Here is a 20,215-nt window from a genome sequence, read left to right on the forward strand (position 1 = left end):
GCGAGATATTTACAAACAGTCGTCTCGCGTTAACAGGAAACTCAGCATGGCGGTGCTGCTTGAAACAACGTTGGGCGATGTTGTTATCGATTTATTTACAGAAGAAAGGCCTAAAAGTAAGAAATAGTGCAATCTACACCCAACAGCAGCTCATTCTGTGAACAGGTGCAGGCTGAGCGAGCCGGGGGGGAGCTGCGGCTCTGTGAGCGACGGCTAGCTAAGCTAAGGCCGTTAGCTTGTTCTGTTATTGAACAACACACTGTCCTGTTCCTGACGCACAGCGTTACGGAGGCCGAGTTCATGTAGTGATGTGATGACTATCGGATTAATCTCTGTTCTCTTTTCTTCTCCAGCTTGCCTAAACTTTCTGAAACTATGCAAGATAAAGTACTACAACTACTGCCTCATCCACAATGTCCAGGTAACATTACACACTGTCTCATTCACAATGTCCAGGTAACATTACATACTGTCTCATCCACAATGTCCAGGTAACATTACACACTGTCTCATCCACAATGTCCAGATAACATTACACACTGTCATCCACAATGTCCAGGTAACATTACACACTGTCTCATTCACAATGTCCAGGTAACATTACACACTGTCTCATCCACAATGTCCAGGTAACATTACACACTGTCTCATTCACAATGTCCAGGTAACATTACACACTGTCTCATCCACAATGTCCAGGTAACATTACACACTGTCTCATTCACAATGTCCAGGTAACATTACACACTGTCTCATTCACAATGTCCAGGTAACATTACATACTGTCTCATCCACAATGTCCAGGTAACATTACACACTGTCTCATTCACAATGTCCAGGTAACATTACACACTGTCTCATCCACAATGTCCAGGTAACATTACATACTGTCTCATCCACAATGTCCAGGTAACATTACACACTGTCTCATCCACAATGTCCAGGTAACATTACACACTGTCTCATCCACAATGTCCAGGTAACATTACACACTGTCTCATTCACAATGTCCAGGTAACATTACACACTGTCTCATTCACAATGTCCAGGTAACATTACACACTGTCTCATTCACAATGTCCAGGTAACATTACATACTGTCTCATTCACAATGTCCAGGTAACATTACATACTGTCTCATTCACAATGCTCAGATAAAACACTCTTCATGAGACAGGTGTGTGGAGAGGCATGGGTAGATCAAAAGTTCCAAATATTTATTCACACATACATTCTTTGATTCTTGATTGACGTTGCAACAAAAATATATTTTCTGCAAGTAAGACAGTTTGGGGGAGATTAATTGCAACTTTGACAACTTTAGACTCATCAAAGGGTCAGGTAGATATGTGAAGATACTGTGCTCTCCTAATTTATCTGTCCACTTTTGAATTTGAAGCTGTGTTAGTAACGTGTCCTTGTGTCCTCTTCAGAGAGACTTCATCGTGCAGACTGGAGACCCCACTGGGACAGGGCGCGGTGGAGAAGCTGTCTATAGGTCAGTCCTCTTCATCACCACTGTTGACTTTCTTTCACACCGCAAGTTGAACACTGATACATTTTCTGTTCTGTGTGTGTGTGATTAGCAAACTCTATGGGGACCAGGCTGGCTTTTTTGATGCAGAGAAAGCACCACGTATCAAACACAGGAAGAAGGGCACGGTGTCCATGGTGAACAACGGAAACAACCAGCATGGTTCTCAGGTGAAAAAGAAAGGATCACACTGTTGTTTGCCCTGCTTGTTTCAAAAAGCTTCCAGAGCAGAAGCAACAGAAAATGATCAGCCAAGTTAAAAATAACTTGTATAACTCAGCTGATTACGACACATAAATCATCAGGTCTTCTTATACACAATTAAGAATAGAATGAGTATAGTACTATTTGACCATGTTGTACTGAACCATGGTCAATGGTAATGGGTGGATGGAGAGACTTTATGCATCCATGACAATCTGTTATTCTGTTCCTCAGTTCCTTATTACCATGGCTGACAACCTGGATTACCTGAATGGAGTCCATACTGTGTTCGGGGAAGTGACAGAAGGCATGGACATCTTGGCCAAAATCAACGAGGCCTTTGTGGACAAGGACTTTGTCCCCTTTCAGGATATCAGGTGAACTAACACAAACTATCTATGCAGTAGTTCCCTATGTTTCCAAAATCATATGTATTATTTATCAGAGAAACATCTGGGGGGTTGGGGTTGCTGCAGGATAAACCACACAGTGATCCTAGAAGATCCTTTTGATGACCCTCCTGATCTGCCAGTGCCGGATCGATCCCCTGAGCCCACCAGAGAGCAGCTTGACGTGAGTGCCACTGTGGATCCATTCATAAAGCCAAAGCTTGACACAAGATAACTGAGAAACTAACTTTCAGAACAAGAGATCCATGCTCAGCAAACCTCACCTGGACATTATACATGACCAAATGCATACATGTCCACAGTTTATGTGAAAAGAGCTTCATCTGTCTGAAAACCTCCAACTGTTTCTGATGTGGTGTGCAGAGTGGCCGAATCGGAGCAGATGAAGTGATTGACGATGCGGATGGAAAAGAAGCAGAGGAGCTGGAGGAGAGGTTAAAGGAGAAAGAAGCCAAGACTCAGGCCATCCTGCTGGAGATGGTATGTAGAAGAAACGTGCTCTCAGCCTTAAATGGAACATACCAAGAATGCAGTATGTCTACGCTCTTCTGTCACACCGTCCCTTAGGTCGGTGACCTCCCTGACGCAGACATGGCGCCTCCAGAGAACGTCCTGTTTGTGTGCAAACTCAACCCAGTGACCACAGACGAGGACCTGGAAATCATCTTTTCTCGTTTTGGGACCATAAAAACGTGAGGCTTAGCTCCAAGTTCTACGCACTGTAAACTGCCATTTGTATTCAAAATGTTTATACAACTAATTTTGTGGAAATTGTTTTTTGATATAACACTTTTCTCATGCTACTTTGTTATGTGTAGTTGTGAGATCATCAGAGACTGGAAAAGTGGAGATTCCCTCTGTTACGCTTTTATTGAGTTTGAAAAGGTGAGCATCTCATGTGTCTGCGTACTGTACAATATCTACCTGAGCTACATGTGCACTGGTCTTTATGAAGTGTGTTGGACTGTGTTTACACTTCAGTTACAGCTCAACAATTAATGATGTTAGTATACCTAATATTATATTACTATCATTTGAATCAAAACGGAAACAGATGGCATAGCTCGGTCCCAAGTAGAAAACTTGTTTGGCAACATTTATCTTGCTTTTTAAACGGACATTGTTGAACTACTAGAGTGTGCAGTGAGGGTAGCTCGACAGGATGCTGATGAACTGTAGTGAAGCATTGTCAGAAACATAAAAAGTGAAAACTATTTCACAGTTCAGAGAATGGCTCACTTTTTTTGATTGCGGGGCTTCTCAAACATGAGGACATTTGACATATCTTTCAGCTCATCAGTCTTTAGTAAGTGACAGGAAACTTTCTGCAGAATGGGAAGTATAAAGTAAATCATGAACTTTGATTGTTCATTATCACATAGATGCTGAAATATTATTATACAGATTTGAAAGTAATTTGCACTTGACCCTCAACCCTTCGAACACCTCCGATCATGAGCTGTGAATCAGGAGGGAACCAGCCCTGAGCAGCACAGCAGTAGTGTTCTGAATGGTGGCGCTGACATGATGAAGTGAATCTGTAAAAACAGCCAATGAAAGGTTCACTCTTAAATATCTGATATTTGTGCTGCTAGCTTTTGTTTATGCTTTAAATGAATGTACATATAGAAATGAGAGCTGCGGATAAGATATCAGACAACTATTAACCTAGTAATTATTTTTCACTTTTTATTCAAAAGTTCTCTGGTCCAGGATTCCCAAAACAGGGTTTTTATAGTTCTCTAAACTTCTGAAATTGTAATTGACATTTAAAACAATCTTTTTACATTTCGTTGACTAAATAGTCAAATCAATAATTATAATTGTTGGTGGGAGCTCCTATAAACCAAAAAACCTTCCAGTTGGAAGATCACTTTTGAAATGAGGTTTATTAATGACATGACATCATCTGTGCCTGACATTGACTTCATAAAGTTCCCCTCTAACCTCGATTTGTTTATTTTTTCTCCACAGCAGGAAGACTGTGAAAAGGCCTACTTCAAAATGGACAATGTGCTGATTGATGATCGTCGCATCCACGTAGACTTCAGCCAATCAGTGTCGAAGATTAAATGGAAAGGCAAAGGTACTCGTAGTGAAGCCTGCAGGGTCTGCATGTTTTTCAATATTGGCGCATTTCCATTGCAGGGCCTCGCTCGGCTTAGTACGGCCTTGTTCGGCCTTGTTAGGACTTGTTAGGACTGGCTCACTTTATGCTGCGTTTCCATTACAGTTTAGTAGCTGGGGCAGTATCTATAGTAACGCAGTGTAGGCGGAGCCGTGCCGTCATCTTCAAAGCGAACCACAAAACCAACATCAGCCGTTAGCTGTTAGCACTCAGAGCTCACAGCTCCTCATATCTGTTCAGAGACTAGACAAAAGTGAAACAAGTACAAACCACAGACTGCCTGTGTCAAAACACGCATTTTAAAAGGTTTTTCGCCTGCCGTCTGTCTGCAGACTTGACAAAGCATTAATTCATGGTTTTTACTAACCGGTATCAGTATGTTGTTACTTCGGCATCATTTTGAAACGTTTATTACAATTAAATCACGGTCAAATATGTTCATCTTGTTGTAGTTGTAGCCCCCTTGCCAGCGATTCTCTCTCTAGTTTAGCATACTCAGCCCGACTCAGCCTGGTTGTTGGTCCGCTAAGAACCTCGATTTTATGGGGCCAGAAAAACTGTGAAATAGTACCCGCTAGCCGGTACTACGCCTAGTGGAAACGCAACCAAAAACAGGCACGCTTAAACCGCGCTTCGCGCTGTAGTGGAAATGCGCCATATGTCTCCTTTATGTTCTGAAGTTTGCAGCAATCCAAACCTTAATTCTGTATTTCGTGTTCAACCTAAGTTTTAATACCCATACTACCTTACTTTTTACTATGCCAGAAAAAAGATTGAATATGTCCTAATACATAGTGTTTCAAATGCAGTATGCAAAAAACAACAGGAAGTCCTATTGCACCCAGTCCCATTTTACAGTTTGCAAGCTAGCATGCTGTTCTAACACAATCTTCTGCTCAGCAGGTAAACGAGCCAGAACATCAACGTTGCAATGATATAACCAAGTAGTATGTCCCAAGTGTATGCCTACTGCATGCAACAGTGCACATTGTAAAGGCAACTGTAGTACATACATTACGTCAGCTAAATGAAATGTAATGTAATGTAATGTAGTCGTGATTCAGCCCACAGAGTGTGTTTCCTGAGGTAATAGCCCTGTCTCTGTCATAGGTGGCAAGTACTCTAAAGATGACTTCAAAGCCTACGAGAAGGATGCTGGCAACCGATCCAAATTGGCTCTGAAGGATCAAGTGAAGCCCAAACAAGAGTATCCTTCTAGTTAATAGGCTGGGGTTCCAGCTTCCACTTTTCCCACATCATAACAAATATGTCTGCTATATTTAGCTGTACAGTCTCTGTTGTGGTGGCCATTTGATCTGGTCTAACTTTCTCAACTTCATGGAGATTTCCATAACTTTCCCTAAAGTTCCAAGTATGACCTGTTAATTGAGGAAGAAGAGGAGGCGATGAGCCATCACCACTCTGAGAAGAAACACAAGGACAAGAGGCACCATCACCATTCAGATGATGAGGACAGCAGGAAGTCCAAAAAGCACAAGGTAGCTTCAAGCCAGAACTACAGCATTGTGTACTGCTCTTCCAATGTTCATATTAAGAGGGGAGTTTTTATTGATTTATTCTGTATGTAGGAATATGTGATGTATCTTACCTTATCCGAATCAAGCGGTGTGATTTAAACACCCGTTTCCCACACAAAAGAAATCAGATTGTTTGGTGTTTCTGTGTGTTATTGTAGGCAGCCATTTGACTGAATCCAATGCACAGTTTTCTAGATGTTTAGATGATGCTCTCTTTAGTTTTGTACATGGAGAATGAAACACTGCAATGGTTAAACCAGACTCACAATTGAAAGGGCAGAAAGAGCAGCAATTAAATAAGAATAGAAAGATAAAAGAAACTGGAGGTTAAATGTGTCAGCTTTAAATAGGAAGCACTTTTCTGTTTCAGTGTCATGTGCACGACTATGCCTCTTACTCGCTGGCCTGAACAGGACATGTGTTGCTTTAGCAAAGCCTCCTACTTCACTATAGAATCAGGTCTAAAGTAAGCACTGCATGAATATCAGCTGGACATACTTTGGACTGACAAATCCAGTCTCACCACTGTTTTGACTACAGAGGGCCCAGAGAAAAAACGCAAAAATGCGATATCAGAGGTTCACTAATGATCGAGGATCACTAATGCTCTCTGGTCTGGCAAACACCTATAAAACCCCTCATGCAGGACTTTGCTGCAGGTCCGGTTAGAACTTGGTCCGGGTCCACACATGTGGGGATCCCAGGGGCCATACACAACCTTACTTGCTTTGTGGACAGAATAGTCTTCCCCATTAACAAGCTTCACTGTCTCCAGTGGTGGAGGAAGAACCATCACCCTGCAAACACACTGTGAAAACTTCACCACAAACAATGCATTTAAAACGTTACGTTTCTAAAAGTATGTAAGTATTATTAGCTAAATCTATTTAAAGTAAAAGTATTGACTTTGCATTAAAGTGTTCCCTGTCCCTTCATACAGTGAAGGAAATAATGATTTGATCCCTTGCCGATTTTGAAAGTTAACCCACTTACAAAGAAATGAACAGTCTATATATATATATATATATTATTTTTTTGTAATTTACTTTTTATTTGCATTTAGTGTCAAACATTGTCACAGCATATTGTACATTGCATCTTTACATGAATGACATACATCTGTTCATAGTTATTTTCAGCAATATACACATGACACAAAAAACACAGTCTATGTTTTAATGGTAGGTTTATTTGACTAATGAAAGACAGAATATCAAAAAGAATATCCAGAAATGTACAACATATAAGAGATATAAATTGATTTGCATTTCATTGTGGGAAATAAGTATTTCATCCCCTTGGAATCAACAAGAATTCTGGCTCCCAGAGATACATATGGTTACATTAGTCCTCTTCCTTTAAGAAAGTACTCCTAATATCAACTTGTTACCTGTATAAGAGACACCTGTCCACAGAATCTATCAATCAGATTCCAACCTCTCCACCATGAGCAAGATTAAAGAGCTGTCTTAGGACCTCAGGGACCACATTGTAGACCTGCACAAGGCTGGGATTGGAACTCCCTGCCACTACATATCCGACAGTCTGATTCCATAACAACATTCAAAACCAAACTCAAAACCCACCTGTTCAAACTGGCCTTTTCTTTATAAACTGTACCCTGTGTCCTTCTGTGTCCTTCTGTGTCCTTCTGTGTCCTTCTGTGTCCTTCTGTAGTCCATTTCCTGTTGTTTGTCTTGTTTTACCCCAGCTGATATTTCACTAAATCCACTGTTTTAATTGTTCCCTATATTGCCCCTATGCCCTGTAAGGTGTCCTTGGGTGCTATGAAAGGTGCCCCCCAAATAAAATGTATTATTATTATTATTATTATTAGCTGGGACCACAGTCGCCAAGAAAACTATTGGTAACACACTACACCATAATGGATCAAACCCTGCAGCGCCTGAAGGCCCCCTGCTCAAGAAGAACATGAAAGGCCCGTCTGAAGTTTGACAATGAACATCTGAATGATTCAGAGAAGGCTTGGGAGAAGGTGATGTGGTCAGATGAGACCAACATCGAGATCTTTGGCAGCAACTCGACACGCCCTGTTTGGAGGAAGAGAGATGCTGAATGTAACCCCAGAACACCATCCCCCCCCCCCCCCCCCCCCCCCCGTCAGGCATGGAGGTGGAAACATTCTGCTTTGGGGATGTTTCTCTGCTAAGGGGACAGGAGGACTTCCCTGCATCGAGGAGAGGATGGACGGGGACATGTAACGTAACATCTTGGCCGATAGCCTCCTTCCCTCAGCCAGGACACTGAACATGGGTCATGGAGGGGTCTTCCAGCAGGACAATGACCCTGAACATACGGCCAAGGCAACACAGGAGTGGCTAAAGAAGACGCACATTTAGGTGAGGGAGGGGCCTAGCCAGTCTCCAGACCTTAATCCCATAGAAAATCTGTGGAGGCAGCTGAAGCTTCCAGAGGCCAAGCATCAGCCTCAACACCTGAAGGGTTTGGAGAGGGTCTTCAGAGAGGAGTGGACCACAATCCTTCCTGAGATGTGCACAAACCTGGAGACCAGCTACAAGAAGCGTCTGACCTCTGTGTGACCTCTGTGTGTCCAACTAGGGTTTCTCCACCAAGTACTAACACATGTTCTGCAAGGGGATCAAATACTTATTTCCCACAGTTAAATGCAAATCTATTTTTATCTTTTATATAATGTCTATTTCTGGATTTGCTTTCTGATATTCTTACTTAATAAACCTACCATTAAAAGTATAGCCTGTTCATTTCTTTGTAAGTGGGCAAACTTACAAAATCTGCAAGGGATCAAATACTGATTTCCTTCACTGTATATGATGTTTCTGCTGTATCAATGTGTGTGTTGCATGTCATATACTGTTGGTTAGTTTATTCTGCAGCAATGCATCATATTTAAAAAGATCATCACATGATTGTAGCTTTGTCCTTTGAGAAACACGTCAATCAAACACGTCAATCATCTGATGATTCATTTTCATGCAATGTACTGTACCTGGATGTAGTTCCATTCTGCCCCTAACAGTCTCAAATGTTCTGTGACATTTCCAGGACAGCGAGGATGTCCGGCGGGACAGGAAGAAGCGCTCCCGTTCCCGCTCCAGAGAGAGAGAGCACAAACAAAAGCATGGGAAAGATGTCCGTGATAGAGGCCACGGGAGCTCCTCCAAGAAGTCCAGTGATAGAGAGAGGAGCAGGTACAGATGAGGAGCTCCCATCCTTCACAGTATCCTCCTCTTCAACCATTGGTGCTCTATAGGATAAACATTGTTTTAGAAACGATTTTCTAATAAACACATTTTTTTTTTAAACCCCCGAAATTTGAAATGTGTCTTTTATTAATTTCCGCTAGAAAGTTACTTTCAAATGTTGTATGCATATTTTCCAACTCCAAGCTGTATAAACTTAAATGCGTATTGGAATTTAGCACATCAGATCAACACCCAACATGAAGGTGTGCATAACTATTAGGCAGCACCTTTTTCTCATGCAAAATGAGATTTAACTGACTTTTGAAAGTCAAACCTTTCAAAAGTCTCAGTGGGATGCACCACTCTTGAAATTGCTAAGATATTGCTAAGATATCACAGAACCATCAAATGTTTTGTTGCAAATAGTCAACAGGGTGGCAAGAAACATGTTGAGACAAAAGATGCAACTTAAAGGTCACCTATTATACTATATTAGAACAATATATTATAGGGCCATATCTTTACAAAACATGTCCCTGAAGTGTTTTGCTCAAAATACCAAACAGATCACCCATTGTAGCATGCCTCATACCCCTCTATTTCAACCCTGTTACTAAAGTGCTGATTCTGGGTCTGGCCCTTTAAATGTAACTTAAGTTAAAGTTAAAGCCTTTTATTGTCATTGTACACAGAGTACAACGAGATTCAGAGTGCAACTCTGTCCCGGTGTGCAAAAAATACAAACACATACAGAACACTAAAAAACACGGCCATAGGACAGACACCATAAACAATCATACGGGGGAATAAATAGTTAAAAATATTGATATAAAAATAGTATATAAAGTGCATTAAAAGTGTGTGTATGTGTGAGACTGGTTATGGTTATTGCATTATGTGTGGTGGTTAAGCAGCCTGACGGCCCAGGGGTAGAAACTGTTTTTGAGTCTGTTTGTCCGTGAGTCGAAGCTCCTGTATCTTCTCCCAGAAGGCAGGAGAGAGAACAGACTGTGACCTGGGTGAGAGCTGTCCTTTATTCTTTTGTTAGCTCTGCTGAGGCAGCGGGAGGTGGAGATGTGCTCCAGAGAGGGCAGGGGGCAGCCCATGGTTTTCTCTGCCATCCTGATCACTCTCTGCAGGGCTTTCTTGTCCGCAGCTGAGCATCCTGCATACCACCCAGAGATGGAGTATGACAGCACGCTCTCGATGGTTGTCCGGTAGAAGGACACCAGCAGCTTCTTGTTCAGTCGGTTTCTCCGAAGCACCCTCAGGAAGTGTAGTCGCTAAGGGCCTTCTTAACTGCTGCAGTGGTGTGTGCTGTCCAGCTGAGGCTCTCCGAGATGTGAACCCCCAGGAACTTAAAAGTGGAGACCCTCTCCACTCTCTCTCCATTGAGGTGAAGGGGGGCGTGTTCTGGACGGTGCTTTCTGAAGTCTATGATGATTTCTTTTGTTTTGCTTGTGTTCAGATGTAGGTTGTTGGCTGAACACCACGCAGACAGCTTCAGGATCTCGTCTCTGTATGCCGACTCGTCGTCTCCCTTATATATTTGGCCGACCACGGTGGTGTCATCTGCACATTTTATAATGGAGTTGGAGGGGTGGGTGGGAGAGCAGTCGTGTGTGTAGAGTGTGTAGAGTAGCGGGCTCAGCACGCAGCCCTGCGGGGAGCCAGTGCTGAGGGTGCGGGTGGAGGAGCAATAAGGGCCTATTTTCACTGTCTGAGGACGGTCTGTTTGGAAATTATTAATCCAGGCACATATGATGGAGGGGAAACCTAGGCTTGACAGTTGTTCCACTAGTATGTCAGGTATGATGGTGTTAAAAGCAGAGCTAAAATCGACAAACAGCATCCTTATATAGTTGCCTGGGCCTTCTAGGTGGCTCACAGCTGTGTGAAGGACCGTGGAGATGGCATCATCCGTGGATCTGTTGGCTCTATAGGCAAACTGATGAGGGTCGAGGGAGGGTGAGAGGCTGGCTTTGATGTAGTCGGCTATCAGTCTTTCGAAACATTTCATCACCGCCGATGTTAGGGCTATGGGCCTGTAGTCGTTGAGCTCTCTGACTGGTGTCTTTTTGGGGACAGGAATGATGGTAGCCGTTTACAGACAGGATGGGATGCAAGCTTGTGACAGGGACAGGTTGAATATCCTGGTCAGGACCCCTGAGAGCTGGTCAGGACCCCTGAGAGCTGGTCAGCACAAGCTTTGAGTACTTTGCCGAGTACTCCATCGGGTCCTGCGGCTTTTCCAGGATTCACAGACCTCAGCTTCACCTGATGTTCTTTGAGAGTGGGAGGTGGTATGGAGCTGGTAGTTTGCAGGGACAGAGGCAGAGTAGAAAAGTGGGGGGGTCTGCTGGCCTCAAAGCGGGCAAAGAAGTGGTTTAGCTCCTCTGCAAGGTGGGCGTCAGCTCTAGTAGTGCCAGATGTTTTGCCCTTATAGTTGGTTAGCTGGTGAAGGCCCTGCCAAACGCACCGCGCGTTGTTATGAGCGAGATTCTCCTCCACTTTTCCCTTGTAGTCCTCCTTCGCAGCCTTGATGCCTCTCCTCAGGTTCGCCCTTGCCATGCTGTACTGGGCTGCGTCCCCTGACCTGAAGGCTGTGTCACGGGAGCTCAGGAGAGACCGCACCGCTCTTGTCATCCATGGTTTTTGGTTTGGGTAGACCTGAATGCGTTTTTCCACAGTTACAGTGTCTGTGCAGAACTTGATGTAGGATAAGACAGCCTCTGTGTGTTCCTCCAAGTCTGTCTGTTCAAATATGTCCCACGCTGTGTGTTCAAAGCAGTCTTGCAGTTGTGAGAGTGCCCCCTCGGGCCAGGTTCTGATATATTTGACCACCGGCTTGGTGTTACTTCTGAGGGGGGTGTAAGCTGGGATGAGAAGCAGTGAGAGGTGGTCAGATAGACCTAAATGGGGGAGTGGTACCGCTCTGTAGGCATGCTTCAGGTTAGAATACACCCGGTCCAGTGTATTCTTTCCTCTGGTGGTACATCGTACATATTGTACAAATTTGGGAAGCACCTTTTTTAGACATGCATGATTGAAGTCTCCAGCTACAATATGAACTCCGTCGGGATGGGACCTCTGTTGATTATTTATTAAGCTCTGGAGGTGGTGAAGTGCAATGCTGGCGTTAGCATCAGGTGGGATATAAACAGTGTTAATTATCACCCCCGTCAGCTCTCTGGGCAGGTAAAAGGGTCTGCACAGGATAGACATTACTTCCAGGTCAGGAGAGCAATGTGTATGTGTAACCCTGCTGCTTGATACATGTCTCGGGCAAGATGGCGGCGCGCTCAGTCGCTGCGGCTCACGGCTCTCTGTTTTGGTTGTGCACTGTTTGTTTTTTGTTCGTGTGCGTGAACACCCTAGAACAGGCCAATTTCATATACAGTCGCATGGACTTATTTGACATAGGGATGAGTTGTCGCTCTGACATCACAGCCGATTTCCACCGGACTAACAACATCCCGGAGGACATAGCGAGACCGCTCGGGTCTCCTTGGATTGTTTTCGGGCCTGTGAAGCAACGCAGGCGCCGGAGGGAGAGGAAGCAGAAGCGAGGATGCCGTGCGGGCCTGCTTGCTAGGCTAAGGAAGCGGCCGCACCGACCAGCACTACCAAGCCTCTTCCTCGCAAATGCCAGGTCCATCGTCCATAAAATTGACGAACTGGAGATACTACTAGCTGCTAACACGAACGTACGCGACTGCTGTGTGTTGATCATCACAGAATCCTGGCTACACTCGCGGATTCCGGACGCAGCAGTGCAGCTACCAGGCCGCTCTACCCACCGCTTCGACAGGAACAGCGCTTCCGGTAAGAGCCGAGGGGGTGGTCTGTGTGTTTACATTCACAACGACTCAGCAGTAACTGAGCTGCTGCTGGCCACGCCCCTTTTGAGCTGCTGCTGGTCACGCCCCTTTTGAGCTGCTGCTGCTGGTCACGCCCCTTTTGAGCTGCTGCTGGCCATGCCCCTTTTGAGCTGCTGCTGGTCACGCCCCTTTTGAGCTGCTGCTGGTCACGCCCCTTTTGAGCTGCTGCTGGTCACGCCCCTTTTGAGCTGCTGCTGCTGGTCACGCCCCTTTTGAGCTGCTGCTGCTGGTCACGCCCCTTTTGAGCTGCTGCTGCTGGTCACGCCCCTTTTGAGCGTCCGCATGCAAGCAGTGATCTCTGTGAAGAGAAGGCTGTCTACCAGCAGAAACTTATGGAATGCCATTTAAGCCAAAATTAAATAAATAAATAAATAATTAAATAAATACATATATATATATAAATATGCCTATGAAATAAATTCTGAAATAAATAAATGAGGCAATAAATATGTATACATGTACATTTAAATACACATTTATTTATTTCATGGGACTTTTATTTCATAATGACACATTTATTTATTTCAAGAGACTTGTATTTCATAATGACACATTTATTTATTTCAGGGGACTTGTATTTCATAATGGCACATTTATTTATTTCAAGAGACTTGTATTTCATAATGACACATTTATTTATTTCAAGAGACTTGTATTTCATAATGACACATTTATTTATTTCAGGGGACTTGTATTTCATAATGACACATTTATTTATTTCAGGGGACTTGTATTTCATAATGACACATTTCCATTTCTTATATGCAAATGAACGGGGCGTGGTTAGCCCACAGATCCAGACCAAAGCAACAGCACCGCAACACTGACTCAATAGCTCTTGTTTCACACTCAGCCTGATTTAGCTCTGGTTCTTCCTGTTTCAGCCGCAGCGGAGCCGGCTCTAAACACCGAACACCGGTTCTTAGCTGACCCCACTTGGCTGCCCGGCAAGAACCAAGAACCACGCTCACGTCGGAAGGGGGCGAGATTAACCTGAGCCATAATAACAGTTTATGGTGAGTACGGAAAATGAAAGTTGTAACAAGCAGTAGCGCTGAGCAAAGTGACTAGAACGCAACCACACACTTATAAACAAACACACTTTATAAAGTCAGGCAACACTAACCAGGCTTCGTGTGATTCTGTTTATTTGTACCTTACTTTTATGGAATGCCATTTAAGCCAAAATTAAATAAATAAATAAATACATAAATAATTAAATAAATACATATATATATAATTATGCCTATGAAATACATTCTGAAATAAATAAATGTGGCAATAAATATGTATACATGTACATTTAAATACACATTTATTTATTTCATGGGACTTTTATTTCATAATGACACATTTATTTATTTCAAGAGACTGTTATTTCATAATGACACATTTATTTATTTCAAGAGACTTTTATTTCATAATGACACATTTATTTATTTCAGGGGACTTGTATTTCATAATGACACATTTATTTATTTCAGGGGACTTGTATTTCATAATGACACATTTCCATTTCTTATATGCAAATGAACGGGGCGTGGTTAGCTCACAGATCCAGACCAAAGCAACAGCACCGCAACACTGACTCAATAGCTCTTGTTTCACACTCAGCCTGATTTAGCTCTGGTTCTTCCTGTTTCAGCCGCAGCGGAGCCGGATCTAAACACCGAACACCGGTTCTTAGCTGAAGTAGAAGTAGAATCATAATGAAAAGGTAAAATGTGCCTGGAGAAAACGGCTTATGCCACAATAGGATAGCAACAAGTAGTCAATATAATCAGTTTAGCTTCGGTTGCTGTTGCATAACTGCGGTCAACTCAGCCGTCTCTCGCGTTCGCTTGGTCAAATCAGCAGCTATTCATTTTTGAGTGCGCAATTAATAGCGCCTTTACGGTAAACTGACACTGTTTGACTCAGTCCTAGTTTGACTGCTACAATAAAATGAAGTAGGCTACTTTTACTGTGTAATACTCTCTCAAAGTCCCTGAGAACAAACTCATGCCACTTCTGCTATATTTGATGAGAGATAAAATAATTTTTAGCCATAAGTTCTTAATAAAATTGGTACTGTTGGACTCAGTACTTGTTAGACTACTACCACAAATACAATGAAGTAAGCCTACTTTTATTGTGTACTTTTTGAGTAATACTCTGTCAAACTCCCTTCCCGAGTACAATAATGCATGTTTTTAGCTATCTTTGATGAGAGATAAAATGGTATTTTGCCAAAAGTTCTTAGTTAAATTGATAGCCTACTGTTGGACTCCGTACTACTTGGACTACTACCACAAGTACAATCAAGTACTTTTACTGTGTACTTTTTGAGTAATACTAGGTCAAACTCCTGTCCTGAGTACATTCTTTCATGTATTCTGCTATCTTTGATAAGAGATAATATCTATATTTCAGGTATTTATTTAAATAAGAAGTGACCTTTGAATAAATATTGCAAAACAAAGCCTATATCACCTGCAGGCTTAGCCAGTGTGTATTTCTTCCTGCACTACAAGATTTCGATGTGTACACATCTGGGCCATTTATTGTGTAATTTCTCCAAACATATACAAATGCCTGTATTGGAGTCAAAAAGGTGCAGTAGAAGGACTGTAGCAGCATCATGAGAGGCCAACAAGAGTGACAGGGGTGTGTCACTGTGCTGAAGGAAGGTTGTGAACAGCTATCCAGGATAGTCTCTAAAGACGTTCCAAGGGGTAACAGCTGCTGCTGGAGTACTGATCTAGTGGATCTAGTGTTGATGTCATCTGTCTACCTCTTCCTCTTAAAATACTCTGTCTAACATTATCTGTACATTACATTACATTACATTACATGTCATTTGTTAGACACTTTTATCCAAAGCGACTTACATACATTCAGTACTGTGGACAATTCCCACAGGAGCAATTTGGGGTGAAGTGTCCTCCCCTGATTCGAAGTCCAGCACACTATCCACTGAGCCACAGCCTCCCAGTATTGTGAACGCTTTTAACGCTTATTAAATATAGCAGAAAACATGCATTATTCTACTCAGGAGGGGAGTTTGACAGGGGATTACTCAAACACTTGATTGTACTTGTGGGAGTAGTCCAAGTAGTACTGACTCAGTACAGTATCAATTTCATGTAGAACTTGTTGCGAAAAATCATTTTATCCCTCATCAAATATAGCAGAATACATTAATTATTGTACTCAGGAGGGGAGTTTGACAAAGGATTACTCAAGAAGTACACAGTAAAAATACTTTATTGTACTTGTGGGAGTAGTCCAAGTAGTACTGAGTCCAACAGTCCCAATTGTATTAAGAACTTATGGCAAAATATCATTTGATCCCTCATCAAAGATAGCTAAAAACATGCATTATTGTACTCTGGAAGGGAGTTTGATAGAGTATTACTCAAAAAGTACACAGTAAAAGTAGCCAACTTCATTTTATTGTAGCAGTCAAACTAGGACTGAGTCAAACAGTGTCAGTTTTATTAAGAACTTATGGTACAAATGACTTGTATTGCAAAAAAAACATCCATTATTGTACTCTTGTACAGCGATTACCGTAAAGGCGCTATTAATTGCGCACTCAAAAATGAATAGCTGCTGATTTGACCAAGCGAACGCGAGAGACGGCTGAGTTGACCGCAGTTATGAAACAGCAACCGAAGCTAAACTGATTATATTGACTACTTGTTGCTATCCTATTGTGGCATAAGCCGTTTTCTACAGGCACATTTTACCTTTTCATTATGATTCTACTTGTGATAGTCGGACATGACAACCTGTGCAGCCCATGTATTGATTCCATCCGATAGCTGCTATAATAACAAACAAAACTTCTGCCTGCTCTCCACAATGATCAATAACAGTGAACGGATGGTCAAAGTAAGGTACAAATAAACAGAATCACACGAAGCCTGGTTAGTGTTGGCTGACTTTATAAAGTGTGTTTTTTTATAAGTGTGTGGTTGCGTTCTAGTCACTTTGCTCAGCGCTACTGCTTGTTACAACTTTCATTTTCCCGTACTCGCCATAAACTGTTATTATGGCTCAGGTTAATCTCGCCCCCTTCCGACGTGAGCGTGGTTCTTGGTTCTTGCCGGGCAGCCAAGTGGGGTCAGCTAAGAACCGGTGTTCGGTGTTTAGAGCCGGCTCCGCTGCGGCTGAAACAGGAAGAACCAGAGCTAAATCAGGCTGAGTGTGAAACAAGAGCTATTGAGTCAGTGTTGCGGTGCTGTTGCTTTGGTCTGGATCTGTGGGCTAACCACGCCCCGTTCATTTGCATATAAGAAATGGAAATGTGTCATTATGAAATACAAGTCCCCTGAAATAAATAAATGTGTCATTATGAAATACAAGTCCCCTGAAATAAATAAATGTGTCATTATGAAATAAAAGTCTCTTGAAATAAATAAATGTCTCATTATGAAATAAAAGTCTCTTGAAATAAATAAATGTGTCATTATGAAATAAAAGTCCCATGAAATAAATAAATGTGTATTTAAATGTACATGTATACATATTTATTGCCACATTTATTTATTTCAGAATGTATTTCATAGGCATAATTATATATATATGTATTTATTTAATTATTTATGTATTTATTTATTTATTTAATTTTGGCTTAAATGGCATTCCATATACTTTGACCATCCGTTCACTGTCAGCAGGCAGAAGTTTTGTTTTGTATTATAGCAGCTATCAGATGGAATCAATACATAGGCTGCCCAGGTTGTCATGTCCGACTATCACAAGTAGAATCATAATGAAAAGGTAAAATGTGCCTGTAGAAAACGGCTTATGCCACAATAGGATAGCAACAAGTAGTCAAGATAGTCAGTTTAGCTTCGGTTGCTGTTGCATAACTGCGGTCAACTCAGCCGTCTCTCGCGTTCGCTTGGTCAAATCAGCAGCTATTCATTTTTGAGTGCGCAATTAATAGCGCCTTTACGGTAATCGCTGTACAAGAGTAAAATAATGCATGTTTTTTTTGCTTTATTTGCAATACAAGTCATTTGTACCATAAGTTCTTAATAAAACTGACACTGTTTGACTCAGTCCTAGTTTGACTGCTACAATAAAATGAAGTAGGCTACTTTTACTGTGTACTTTTTGGGTAATACTCTCTCAAAGTCCCTGAGAACAAACTCATGCCACTTCTGCTATATTTGATTAAATGATTTGTATCCATAAGTTCTTAATAAAATTGGTAGTGTTGGACTCAGTACTTGTTAGACTACTACCACAAATACAATGAAGTAGCCTACTTTTATTGTGTACTTGTTGAGTAATACTCTGTCAAACTCCCTTCCAGAGTACAATCATGCATGTTTTTAGCTATCTTTGATGAGAGATAAAATTATATTTTGCCATAAGTTCTTAATACAATTGGGACTGTTGGACTCAGTACTACTTGGACTACTCCCACAAGTACAATAAAGTATTTTTACTGTGTACTTCTTGAGTAATCCTTTGTCAAACTCCCCTCCTGAGTACAATAATTAATGTATTCTGCTATATTTGATGAGGGATAAAATGATTTTTTGCAACAAGTTCTACATGAAATTGATACTGTACTGAGTCAGTACTACTTGGACTACTCCCACAAGTACAATCAAGTGTTTGAGTGATCCCCTGTCAAACTCCCCTCCTGAGTAGAATAATGCATGTTTTCTGCTATATTTAATAAGCGTTAAAAGCGTTCACAATACTGGGAGGCTGTGGCTCAGTGGATAGTGTGCTGGACTTCGAATCAGGGGAGGACACTTCACCCCAAATTGCTCCTGTGGGAATTGTCCACAGTACTGAATGTATGTAAGTCGCTTTGGATAAAAGTGACTAACAAATGACATGTAATGTAATGTAATGTAATGTACAGATAATGTTAGACAGAGTATTTTAAGAGGAAGAGGTAGACACATGACATCAACACTAGATCCACTAGGTCAGTACTCCAGCAGCAGCTGTTACCCCTTGGAACGTCTTTAGAGACTATCCTGGATAGCTGTTCACAACCTTCCTTCAGCACAGTGACACACCCCTGTCACTCTTGTTGGCCTCTTATGATGCTGCTACAGTCCTTCTACTGCACCTTTTTGACTCCAATACAGGCATTTGTATATGTTTGGAGAAATTACACAATAAATGGCCCAGATGTGTACACATCGAAATCTTGTAGTGCAGGAAGAAATACACACTGGCTAAGCCTGCAGGTGATATAGGCTTTGTTTTGCAATATTTATTCAAAGGTCACTTCTTATTTAAATAAATACCTGAAATATAGATATTATCTCTTATCAAAGATAGCAGAATACATGAAAGAATGTACTCAGGACAGGAGTTTGACCTAGTATTACTCAAAAAGTACACAGTAAAAGTACTTGATTGTACTTGTGGTAGTAGTCCAAGTAGTACGGAGTCCAACAGTAGGCTATCAATTTAACTAAGAACTTTTGGCAAAATACCATTTTATCTCTCACCAAAGATAGCTAAAAACATGCATTATTGTACTCGGGAAGGGAGTTTGAGAGAGTATTACTCAAAAAGTACACAATAAAAGTAGGCCTACTTCATTGTATTTGTGGTAGTAGTCTAACAAGTACTGAGTCCAACAGTACCAATTTTATTAAGAACTTATGGCTAAAAATTATTTTATCTCTCATCAAATATAGCAGAAGTGGCATGAGTTTGTTCTCAGGGACTTTGAGAGAGTATTACACAGTAAAAGTAGCCTACTTCATTTTATTGTAGCAGTCAAACTAGGACTCAGTCAAACAGTGTCAGTTTACCGTAAAGGCGTTATTAATTGCGCACTCAAAAATGAATAGCTGCTGATTTGACCAAGCGAACGCGAGAGACGGCTGAGTTGACCGCAGTTATGCAACAGCAACCGAAGCTAAACTGATTATATTGACTACTTGTTGCTATCCTATTGTGGCATAAGCCGTTTTCTACAGGCACATTTTACCTTTTCATTATGATTCTACTTGTGATAGTCGGACATGACAACCTGTGCAGCCCATGTATTGATTCCATCTGATAGCTGCTATAATACAAAACAAAACTTCTGCCTGCTGACAGTGAACGGATGGTCAAAGTAAGATACAAATAAACAGAATCACACGAAGCCTGGTTAGTGTTGCCTGACTTTATAAAGTGTGTTTGTTTATAAGTGTGTGGTTGCGTTCTAGTCACTTTGCTCAGCGCTACTGCTTGTTACAACTTTCATTTTCCGTACTCGCCATAAACTGTTATTATGGCTCAGGTTAATCTCGACCCCTTCCGACGTGAGCGTGGTTCTTGGTTCTTGCCGGGCAGCCAAGTGGGGTCAGCTAAGAACCG

The 20,215-nt window shown here is 41.8% G+C and overlaps 1 protein-coding gene across 1 annotated transcript; it reads left to right on the plus strand.

Moving 5' to 3' along the window:
- Positions 1–3: 3 nt before the first annotated feature.
- ppil4 (peptidylprolyl isomerase (cyclophilin)-like 4) lies at positions 4–9,122 on the plus strand. Its single transcript, XM_034150433.1, has 13 exons — positions 4–116; positions 354–421; positions 1,434–1,498; positions 1,587–1,704; positions 1,973–2,115; positions 2,215–2,311; positions 2,512–2,628; positions 2,716–2,840; positions 2,967–3,033; positions 4,123–4,234; positions 5,387–5,483; positions 5,643–5,775; positions 8,860–9,122. The coding sequence occupies exons 1-13, from the start codon at positions 47–49 to the stop codon at positions 9,013–9,015; spliced, it is 1,368 nt and encodes a 455-aa protein (XP_034006324.1). The 5' UTR covers positions 4–46; the 3' UTR covers positions 9,016–9,122.
- Positions 9,123–20,215: the final 11,093 nt, after the last annotated feature.

The sequence above is a fragment of the Trematomus bernacchii genome, unplaced genomic scaffold (genome assembly GCF_902827165.1).
Source record: "Trematomus bernacchii unplaced genomic scaffold, fTreBer1.1, whole genome shotgun sequence".
NCBI classification, from domain to species: domain Eukaryota; kingdom Metazoa; phylum Chordata; class Actinopteri; order Perciformes; family Nototheniidae; genus Trematomus; species Trematomus bernacchii.